At 35.3% G+C, this 12,328-nt stretch overlaps 1 protein-coding gene across 1 annotated transcript; it reads left to right on the top strand.

Moving 5' to 3' along the window:
• Nucleotides 1–6,026: 6,026 nt before the first annotated feature.
• Nucleotides 6,027–12,326, top strand: LOC136826481 (cuticle protein AMP1B-like). Its single transcript, XM_067083685.1, has 3 exons — nt 6,027–6,258; nt 7,563–7,756; nt 12,126–12,326. The coding sequence occupies exons 1-3, from the start codon at nt 6,163–6,165 to the stop codon at nt 12,247–12,249; spliced, it is 414 nt and encodes a 137-aa protein (XP_066939786.1). The 5' UTR covers nt 6,027–6,162; the 3' UTR covers nt 12,250–12,326.
• Nucleotides 12,327–12,328: the final 2 nt, after the last annotated feature.

Below are 12,328 nucleotides of genomic sequence, written 5' to 3' on the forward strand. Positions count from 1 at the left end.
AGCATTTGTTTTCCAAACCTGTCATCACTAACCCAAAACAAAGCACTCTCTCTTATCTCAACTGATGACAAATGAAATGAAACAAGTCTTTGCCGAACACACACGTGTTCATATACTATGCTTTTATCAAGAAAGATATTTGTTCTAAACTACGTTACTATTAAAATTATATTACCAATTCTAAATTATGCTATTAAGTTATTCAGTCATTAGTTCTTTTGAGATCTGATGCCAACTAAATATGACACTTCAACAACCATTATCATTAAACATAACATATGAAAAAAAGTAAATATGTCAAAATTATAGGAGGATATACGTATTATTAAGGCAACATCATGAAAATATATATATATATATATATATATATATATATATATATATATATATATATATATATATATATATATATATATATATATATATATATATATATATATATATATATATATATATATATATATATATATATATATATATATATATATACATATATATATACATATATATATATATATATCCATATATATATATATATATATAATATATATATACACACACACACACACACACATATATATATATATATATATATATATATATATATATATATATATATATATATATATATATATATATATATATATATACGTCGATACCTGAAAAAGATTGGATGTCTTCCAAAGCTTGTACTTTGTAAATTAAGGAACCTGGCATCTAAACCATCCCGTCTATTTAAGCCTAATACGAGTATTATGAATATATATACACAGTGAAGTTGTGTGGTTATTTTGTGATTACATATAAATGTAATCGTACGTTCAATTTTAACGTCAAACAGTTAATGATCTAACGAACCTCCTTTTCTCGCCATTTCATTTATCTGACCTATCCCTTGATAACGATACACTACAGGCGGATTTTATTAAATCTTTGGGCAAGTTCAGTTTTTTTTTTTTTTACCTTTTTCTGCGAATGAAATTGGTAGCTCTTTTCCATCGCCGTGGTTTTCTTCATAAATCCGTGTTTCCCGAAAATATTTTGGACATTTTTTCACTGGCTCTATCAACTTTATCAACCGATGCTGTCTCAAAGTATGCAACGAGAAAGTAAAAGGATATTGTCCTTTGCCTTCAAAAACAAAAACAAAAAAACGCTACTGTCGTCAATATGAAAAAATAAAAGACTTAGTACCACAATACTTGCTTTCATTTTGACATATGAGAACATTGACTGTGCAGTAATTTTATGTCAGAATGGCTCAAAATCTTTGAGAATTTCAATCATTTTCCCTTTAAAGATATAATTGGCTCAATTTTTTTTTTTTTTTTTTTTTGCAGAAGGATCCCTAGGTCTGAGAAAGTACGATGACAATGGGAGTGGCTACAATTTGGAATTTAAATGCAGGAGGAACAATTTAAAACTAGGCGTTTGTCGATGCTTTTCTTCATGAGTGTAATTAACTGGGATAAACAAGGCAAGATAATCACCGGAAGCCACAAAAGGGATGAAAACAACAGCACTCAGTTTTTCGTTGGTGGGAGACAAGCCTCGCTAACTACCCAGTCATGACTGCGACGCCTGCCTTAAAGAAACGTGCATGTGCAAATATTCGATTTGCTTTCAATATGCACAAAGAACCTTGTTCTCCTGGACAAAGGCGAATATTTTATTACTTTTGTGGTACGCGATTAACAAAGCCCATATTTCTCACCCCATCTTATCATTTGGGGGAGTATTCCGTATACATTTCGTTAAGTGGACATTGCTATTTGAAGACTATCTTAAAAGTTTCTCCTTTAGGATTAGCTGCAGCCTGCAATAAAAATAGTTCGTATGTCACATGATTCACCTGGGAGTAACCATGATCGACCATAGGTATATTTGACCTAAGGTTTCTTATGCAGTTAGTAAAGGAAATGGTGGAATATGCGTGGGCTGAAAAAGCGAGACGTTTCATTATTACCCGCAAGATATATTTGAGGTAAAGAGAACTAAAAGTGTAACAATAAATGTTTGTAAAATGTCTGCTCTAAAAGCTGGCATAGAATTAAAAACTGTCCAGAGGTTGCACGCATAGCTGGGCTGTGTGGAGAGAACAATAAACTTATAAATATGGATTGCCTTAATTTTGATTTTCTCTCCATACTGAGGAAGATAAATAATTGGAGTTTTATAAAGAAAAGCCAGGAGACACAAGTTGTATGTACTGTAAGACTGTCTGATTGTCTGTCTGTCTGTCTGTTTGGGTCAAAACTTGCAACCAATTTTTAACATACTTCTACCAAACCGATTTCGCCCAGATTTGGTGTACATGTTCAAAGTCGGTGATAATGTAAAATTAAAAAAAGAAAAACATTTGTCTAATTAAATACTACTGCAATTTCATCGTTGTGTAGTATGCAGAAGGACTCTGCAATCGGTTCAGTCACTCGGTGATACAAGTAGTATTTATTCAACTGTCAAACACTAAAAAATCACAAATAAAACTAATTTCTTAACCACGCTTTTATTTCAAAATGCACCAAAAAGTGTAATATAAAACTTTCTGTGATCCACAACATTAATGGTTACTTACGCCTAAACATAAAAGCGTGGAGCGCCTATTTCCCTAATCTGGCGTCACAACTTTCAGGTTATTGACGCGTGCAATCGAGGAAATCATCCCACTTACTGAGGAGGAATTCCCATTAACACCTTTTTTCCTGGGGCTTCTCTCTCCTTTTATCTCAACCTTAAAGTAGAGACAAAAACAGTTATTCCTTTATAATCCAAAATAAAATTATTTTTATTTTTTCTATGGTAATGAAAATTTTTCCGAGACCTGTTATTTTGTTTCCACGAATCACTAGTATATTTTAACTATTCATATTGCTGTTCTGTGTCAGTTGAAATCTCGCCTTTGTTTCCTGGAACACACTCATTCATTTGTAACGGCCCTTTCTGAGCCTATACTTGATTTAAGTCTCTGTTTTATGAACAGAGGTTTGATCTCGCTTATCCCGAGACATTGTGTGATAGCAGTAACGTGAGCCGGCATCGTAAGTTATATCTTTCCTAACTAAAATCTAAGGACTACTGGAATGAGATACTAAGTACAAAACTAAAACCCTTTATTGACAAAAATCAACGAAAATAACTTCTTAAAAATTACGAAGAATGAAATCAATGTTTCACATAACTATCAGAAAATCTTCTAAGGAAATAATGCTCCAAAATCATAAACCCCAATTACAGAAAATAACTCATCTGTCAAAACATGAACAGTCAATCAATTAAAACAGGTCATCTCAAATGTCATACCACTCTCATCCTTGTAGGAGGAGAGAGGAAAAAGGAATAGGAATGGAGTGGAACAGAAATACCTGTGAAAAAGAAACGTCACATTAAAAATCATAAAATGTAAAAATTGCAGAAATACATCTTCCACTGTCACAGGAGATACCGTGTGTTCACAGTTCTGAAAAACAAAGTCTAAAAAACGTATATGAATTCTTACTCACTCCACAAGTCCTCTGGGACAGTCTCCATGTGAAAAATCACTCACATCTTCAGACACGCATGAATCGGATCTCACAAGTCCAATTCGAACAACGGTTCCTCCCATTATATTCATTATGTAACGCACGACCGAACGTACTTTTGTATGACATCATTCGAGGTCAAAGTTCGGCAAGACACGCCTCTGTATTTCAAGGCGTCACGAAGTACACGTACACACCATACATTATTAAGAAGCATCCTTCAAAAACCGGATTTTGTAACTGGTTCAGCTTCTAGAACGTTCTTTGCTGAAAACGCATTTGCCAGCCCGTGTCTTGTCACCAAGGTGGTTTCTTCGACCCTTGTGGTATGCGAATGTTTCAGCAGTTTCCTATCTGCTGCGTACAGTGAAAATGGACCCTGCGAATAGCTGACCCAACTTTTCAAAGGTCACCTTCGCGAGCCTTTACACATTTGCTGAGAGGGTTATCTAAATACGATCTAAAGAGTTTTCTCCGTGACAGTTCACTGATCACTTCTCCCTAACTGAAACGAGAATTCGTTGCAGAAGTGTGCATTTTGAACAGTTGTTTTCTCCTCTCATTCGATAGTTTGTATATCAATTTACATGAAAATACAAATTTACTGTTTTCAGTTTAATGGTGAATTTGTTTTCCCAGCGCAGAATGACAATGCATACACATTTTTTGATAAAAAATCACCCGTGCCTCTCTCTCTCTCTCTCTCTCTCTCTCTCTCTCTCTCTCTCTCTCTCTCTCTCTCTCTCTCTCTCTCATATAAAGCATACACTTTTTTATAAAAATAGAATCATCCTTGTCCTCTCTCTCTCTCTCTCTCTCTCTCTCTCTCATGTAAAGCATACTCGTTTTTATAAAAATAGAATCATCCATGTCCTCTCTCTCTCTCTCTCTCTCTCTCTCTCTCTCTCTCTCTCTCTCTCTCGTTCTGTAATATACTGCATACTAATTTTCTTTATAAAAAGAAAACCATCCTCCCCACCCCCCACTTCTCTCCCTCTCTTCCCAGAGGCATTCTTTTAAGCCATTGCTCTGATAAACGCCAAGAACTCCTCATGGCTAATCCACTGTCGTCACTCTAGGTTTTATGATGTGGTATTGTATTGCTAGTTCAAAGGGTCTTGATGGCACCTTTTGCTTTTTGATTGCACATTGAATTGCTGGTCAATGTGCTCTCTCTCGTCAAGTGCCTTCTTCTCAGAATCCAGAAATGTTACAGATATGTTACAGTCTTCCTCTGAGGGCTCATTTCAGACTGCTTGTGTTCTTGATACTCTCTAGGCAAACCAACAACTGCAGCGGTTTTACTTCATTTTAAAAAGAAGTAAAACCAAGCCGATAACCAGTCTCTTTCTAAACATTTACATCTTACTCAATAAATAGAACCTTTAGGTTGCCAACACTTCAGTGCTTCAAAAAGCATTTAAGAAGTCTGAGATTTTACGTAAGTATTTTGAAAATTGACGAATATAGAAGGAATCCATGTGAAAGTGACTATTCAGGATGCAAGGAAGTCAACTGAAAACTAGAAGACTGAAAAGGTGCTAGGATTTAATGGATTACAAGCGAAACCCAACGGTTGATTCATATTTTTATTTATAAAGAAATGTACTGGATGATTGTAGGATGAGTGAAGGTGTTCATAAGCTAATCAGAGAACAGGTGAGCCAATATGATTACAGGGTATATGAAAAAAAAGAGGGGTACTCATGAAAGCCAAAGTTACAATGCATAAGGATGTTGACATGTATTGTTTGTGCAGTAGGCTACATGTGGAGTAAGAAATATATAAAAGTAAAAAGATAGAGTAGAATGTTTTGTTTTTACGTGAGCTGCTCATCAGAAGAGAAAGGTAGGCGATCAGACAGTGAAATTAGGGATTCGGAAGTGTGAGGAAAGGGGAAAGAAAGACCCAGGAACTTTTTTTCAGATGGAGTGGAAGACGTCCTTCTGATGAGCTTTCTACTGTACTGATGTGGAGACGACGTCTTTCTGTACATACTGTAGGCCTCATGCTTGATTTAGCTAAATGATAAATGAAGACATAACTGTATCCTTATTATTATTATTATTATTATTATTATTATTATTATTATTATTATTATTTGCAAATTCCCTATCCTCCATTCAGGAAAACGACTATCATTTATCCTTATCTATCTATCTATCCATTTATATATATATATATATATATATATATATATATATATATATATATATATATATATATATTATATATATATATATATATATATATATTTATATATACATTATGTGTGTATGTATATATATACAGTATATATATATATATATATATATATATATATATATATATATAGAGAGAGAGAGAGAGAGAGAGAGAGAGAGAGAGAGAGAGAGAGAGAGAGAGAGAGAGCAAAAATACGATCGCGTGCCCCATCTTTGTCCCTTACGACAGTTAGAAAAAGGAGATCACAGTAAACGGATACAAAAACGTGAGCTTAAACCACAGCTTCTCTGTTACGTGGGACCTTGTGTATTTTTGGGATAAAGACTAAAAACCGTCTCTTCCACAAGGACGCTCATAATGGGCGGGACTTCCTGTTTTCGGTGAACTTGCGCTGCAGCATCTGGTGTATATATACCTACTTGGGAGGGAACTATGTTTTCAGAATCACCGTTTTCATTTTTGCCACCATACCGTCTAAATCTCGGGTGCGCCATGAGAGTTGCTCCTACTCTATCACTTCTCTTGCTGGTAAGTATTCGTGTGAGTAATTACAGTGAACTCGGATGTTCCTCCACGAGAATTACACGTTAGCGTATGTCATTTTTGAACGCGTCTGGCGAACTTTCTCAATGAGAAGTTTTATTTCCAAGAAAAGTTTGTCGTCATGAACGAAGACCTTGTTTTGATCGATACACGTAGTGATGATCCTGAAAATGGAAGTTTCCATAAGAGATCGTTGATAGCTTGACTGTTTTACATTTAGAGAGTATTGTTTGTACCGATAACCATGCCACCTGCCAGTCACGAAGTCTTCTCTCAGTTAGGTTGACGACGCCAGACATTTGTACGTAATTGGTTTTAATACAAAACAAAATGTCACAGGCTTTATCCTCACAGATATCGTTACCGTTTATGGATGGCAAAGTCTCTTTTCCAAAACACTGTACTTTGTTTTGAATAAGTGCTCTTTGTTGCATAATGTGACCATAATCAAGTCGATGCGTTCCCCCTGGCACAGTGTTGCCAGTGAATCAACCCTACAAAATTCTTCTCACTTCACTCCCCAGGCATCTATCTCTCTCTGTCTAAAATCATTGTGATTTGGTTAAGAATTCAAATCGCATGTGGTATTTAGTTATTTCGTATGATTCATACTCTTTGAAGCTTTACTAATTGCTATAAAAAGGTTGGTTAAACTGGGTAACGAAAATTGTCAGTTTTCTTTGACGACTATTTTAGCGATGAGATATTAATAGTAGAGTTTGCGGAAAACAAGCTTCATTGGCAAATTTTCATTAATATCACCAGTATCTATATAACTATTAATGAAATAACAGAAGTCCAGTTCATTAATATAATTAGGCTACTAGGCTCTGTAATTTTATGAGATTTGCTAATAAAGGAAAATGTGCAACTTGTTTGTTTATGCCAAATTAACAGTAGCATGTTTTATAATACTGTACTCTCTAAGATTAATGTGGTCGTGCAAGGCATCACTAGAGGAAACATTGAAATTTTCAAGTTGCTTATACCAGGAATATTCGTTCATTATACAGATCGACGACAATACGAGTAAACAGCCAGTGTTGCGACAATTTGGACTAAAATTATATGAAAAAGGTCGTGGACGTTGGACACATTAGGACAGGATTTCTAAGTCATTAAGATTATAAATTGTTCTCGTCTGTTATATAGCCATTATCATTGTTATTGCTGTTTGTTGTAGTTGATGAAATACACAAGGAAAAGTCACATAACTGTCCAGTTAGCGTTCCATCTTTTTTTTTGTTTTTTTTACTTAAAAGAAAGCTTAATATTTCTCTTGCCCACAGGGCCTTTTTGTCATGAACTCCCAGGCAGTCGGAACTGTGAAGGACCCCTATAAGAAGCATATCCCAATTCTGAAAGATGACAGATCGCAAACACCTTCTGGTGAATACTCCTTCGCTTTCGAGACTGGCAACGGCATCTCTCGCGAAGAGGCTGGCACTCAGGTTGATGGACAGGTAGCCAACGGGAGATGGAGGTGAGACATTCATTTCTGTTGTATCCCCTTTCCTCTTTCACCTGTCCTGCAGATACCAGGAGACATTAAGAAAAGAAAAGTTGTTATAAAATTCTGAAAATTTTAGAAAAGGTTCGTCACGCTTGCTTTGTAAAGAAAGTACTTGTAAACTATCACGGCAGAATGTGTACGCACTCATAAACATGAATGCACACGCGTGTGTATGCACACGTACACATTCCTACATATATATATATATATATATATATATATATATATATATATATATATATATATATATATATATATATATATATATATATACTGTATATATATATATATATATATATATATATATATGTGTGTGTGTGTGTGTGTGTGTGTGTGTGTGTGTGTCTGTGTACATATATATATGTAGTTTATATCTACATGTTTTCTGTGTGTAATAGCAATGGTCTATAGATAATGAACTCCATGTTTATTCTTGCCATCGTCCATCCTGGGCCCTCCTTTCCCACGACTGTCTCTCACAGAAGTGGGCAGAATGAAGGTGGCAAGGTCCAAGCTTTGGGACAATACTAAGTGTCCCTAGGGTGGTTGTACTAGGTGATTTAAATGCAAAGGAAAGTAGGGAGTTGGTAAGTAAGGCGTTTTCCTAAAGTGAGCTGATAGCACAGATTCTCATGAAGAAAAATTTCACAGGGGAGCTGGATTGTTGGTAACAGGGATTTCCAAACGACCAGAAGAATATGCATAAGTATACCTTGGAAAACGAAAACAGTGAGGAATTATCTGTAAAGTTTGATCCGCCTACTGACTAGATTAGATGGAAGAGCAATGTGATGGCTTTAATGAGAAGAGGAGTAGCTAGATGTTCACTAAATTATCTGGTTGAAGTGCATGTGAGACCATTTGTAAGTATGATTTAAAAGGAAAGTTTTGAAAATTTGGCAAAAATGTTAAGGAAATTTTATAACAAAATAGGATATCATGTAAGAAGGTGAAAGACAAAAAGAATAATGTTAAAGTACAGAAGTGGAAGGAGTTTACCAGAAGTAGGAATGGTTTTAGCATAGAATAATAGACCCAGCAGGGAGTGTTTGTGGTTGTAGGAGGCTAAGAGGAAGGAATAAATGCTAAAAGTGATGGAATGATGAAACTAGAAGGTTAATAAACCAAATATGTCAGGCCTAGACTAACGTACAATTGCTATGTCTATGAAAATTAGGAACTTCCTCTGCAACATGAAGTCAAAGATTTTAAACATGCACATATATATATATATATATATATATATATATATATATATATATATATATATATATATATATATATATATATATATATATAGGACCTCATTAAAACTGGATGTTATCTATCAGAGTTATTTATTCAAGAAAAGTTACAAGCTTTAATGAGGTCCTGTTAGTCATTATATTAATGCACAGGACAATTGTGTAAGATATATATATATATATATATATATATATATATATATATATATATATATATATATATATATATGTGTGTGTGTGTGTGTGTGTGTGTGTGTGTGTGTGTGTATACATATACATATATAAATAAAAAAAATGTTATCACATCACCGTGATTTATATACAATCATTAAGCTATAAATGTCGTTTAATATCCCCGAAGGGGGAATTATCACCGAAAGGGAATTATAAGAGATAAATGGATCGGTACCGAAGTGTCTCGTACTCTTTGGTAGGTGTCATTTTTGACGCTGTTGGGTTCATTGTTGCATTTCTCATATAAGGAAAACTCATTATCTCCTTCCAGTTACAGAATAGAAAGTTGGGAATCCTTTGGTTAAATATAGACTGCACAGCAAGTATTTTCGCACTTAAATTAGCAAAGCTTTCTCTTGCCAATATGCATTACTCAAGACTGGAGCATTTGCGTTTGCGTTTGCTACAGTGCCCCCAGCCCTCTGTCATGATTCAGTGAGTAAGCCACGGGGCACAGTAGGCTATGTAGACATTGCAGTTAAATGCAAATGCTGTACAAGATGAGTATGCTTCTCCTCTGCTGACAGAGCAGAATTGAAAATTTCTCATTAGACCCCCATTTGTTTAGGACATGCAGCTATTAAATGCAAATGCTGGACAAGATAAGTATACTTCTCCTCTGCTGACAGAGCAGAATTGAAAATTTCTCATTAGACCCCCATTTGTTTAGGACATTACAGCTGCATGTCCTAAACAAATGGGGGTCTAATGAGAAATTTTCAATTCTGCTCTGTCAGCAGAGGAGAAGCATACTTATCTTGTACAGCATTTGCATTTAACTGCAATGTCTACATAGCCTACTGTGCCCCGTGGCTTACTCACTGAATCATGACAGAGGGCTGGGGGCACTGTAGCAAACGCAAACGCAAATGCTCCAGTCTTGAGTAATGCATATTGGCAAGAGAAAGCTTTGCTAATTTAAGTGCGAAAATACTTGCTGTGCAGTGTATATATAACTAAAGGAACACAGAAAACGTCAGCAATGCAAACACAATGTCTGATAACAAGGTAAACTTTCGTTCTAACAACTGCATTGTGTCAATAATAATAATATTGGCGCTGAAGTTGAGCAGGCGGTGTTGGTGGTAATGCAGATGTTAGTTTAGTGCAAAAGGTCTAGTTGATTAAAAAAAAGATGTATCAAGTAATGCTGCTGACCGATGACACTAACATGCTCGCTCTGACAATATACGCGTTCATCTGAAAAGCTTTACATAGAGGTCAAACAGCGTGCAACGGCTACAATTCTGTCTTGCATGGTGAGGGAAAACTGAAAGTTTTTCATTTGCTCCAGTCATCACGTGAATGGGTAGGAGATATTTCGATACCTTGTGGCATGTAGGGGAATAGTTTGCGTAGGATCTCTGCAGTGGTAATTCAAAAGCAGAAAAAAAATTATAGTCTTCCATTATTTTTATGCAGTTATTCCTGAGTATGATGTCCGCAAAAAATGCTTGCAATGTTCCAGTCGTAAATTTCCCAACTTGTGAGTGCAATAAGCTATTTGAAAACCTGCTCCAAAAACAGTTATGACATTTGAGTTTTCTGTAAAAGCCACCAATGCTAATTCCCATAAGGGCTGACATCGGATCGTCACCACAAGAATTAGTTTAGCATTCGGTGTTCATGTAAAAAATAGATATATCTCTGCCTTCTGCACTTTCTATATAAAAGGAGTTATTTTAATTAGGACTGTGCCTGAATACCAGTGCGGCAATATCTCACTCTTTTCAAAGCATTTGAAGTGATGTTTATCTGTAGACCGGCTGTTTAAGTGGCGATATTTACAGTGAACCAGTAGTCTGATTGTTAATTCTTGCTAGATTAATTGAAGTAGAAGCTCACCAGAAAAAGACCGATGAAGATGACATATGCTATAATGTATAACGAAAATATGTAAATGGCAAAAGCTTGCACTGTGACCTTCACACCTGACTTCGTATGGAAGTTCAAGATGAGCGAAAAATATGCAATTTCAGGATATGAAATAAGACCAGAACCACTGTATAGGTTTATGAAGATGTCAACTTCGCATAACCAATATTTCTGTAACATTAAATCTCCTACGATGTTAATTTTTGTATAAACCATCACATTTCCAGGACACCTAATATTTGCAAGAGATATTTTCTCAGCAAATGGCGGCTGTATGAAATCTCGTAAGCAAAGTTGTTTCCGTAACATAAACAACATCGCCTCCAAAAACTAAGACGCAAAGGGATTCTGTGAAATTCCACTATTCATGTCTATCCTGTACTTTATCTTCCACGACTCTCCACTTATCTTCAGCCTCCCTTCTCTTCTGATGCCAAGAGCAGTGCAGCTGACATTATGACGTAATATTATCACTATGGTGGAGCGAACATGTCCAAGCCATCTCCATCTGTATTTCATTGTAGTCTCATCTAAAAATGGAACTTCTGTTATTTCCCTTATGGTATCATTTCTCACTGGTTTCAGCTATCTGACTCCCAACATTTTCTTAAAGCATTATTTTCCAGTCTACAAAATATTTTTTATATGGTGTCTTTGACATACCATGATTCATGTTAGTACAGCAATGCAGACCATACTGGAGTTATGTATTATCCTACATTCGATTGCAAGTTCAGTCTATTTGGCTTATACAAATATCCTTGTTACTTTTAAAATTATATTAGTGGTTCATGTGTAAAAACTAGGTTGCCATGGATCAAACTGGGTTCAGTTTTATTTGTACATTCTACACATAAGGATGTATTTCAGAAATTATGTTTAACACTAGAGACACATCATTTCCAACAGATTTAATGTGCAATGCGGACATTTGTCCGGAGAGCTTAAGTGTAAAATGTGATCAAATAAATTTGTATTATTTTCAGGTATACCTCTCCGGAAGGAGTACCAGTGGAGATCATTTTCTTGGCTGACCATGGCGGTTTCCAGCCTACAGGAGCCGTTATTCCAGTGCCTCCACCGCTTCTTTATCACAGATCTGGCAATTAAAAATGGGATATGTTTAAGTTTGGAACGCAGATTTGGAGTAAGACTTTTGAAGCATGAAATAATAAAGGAAATAAAAGAA

Source organism: Macrobrachium rosenbergii, chromosome 41 (assembly GCF_040412425.1).
Source record: "Macrobrachium rosenbergii isolate ZJJX-2024 chromosome 41, ASM4041242v1, whole genome shotgun sequence".
NCBI classification, from domain to species: Eukaryota; Metazoa; Arthropoda; class Malacostraca; order Decapoda; family Palaemonidae; genus Macrobrachium; species Macrobrachium rosenbergii.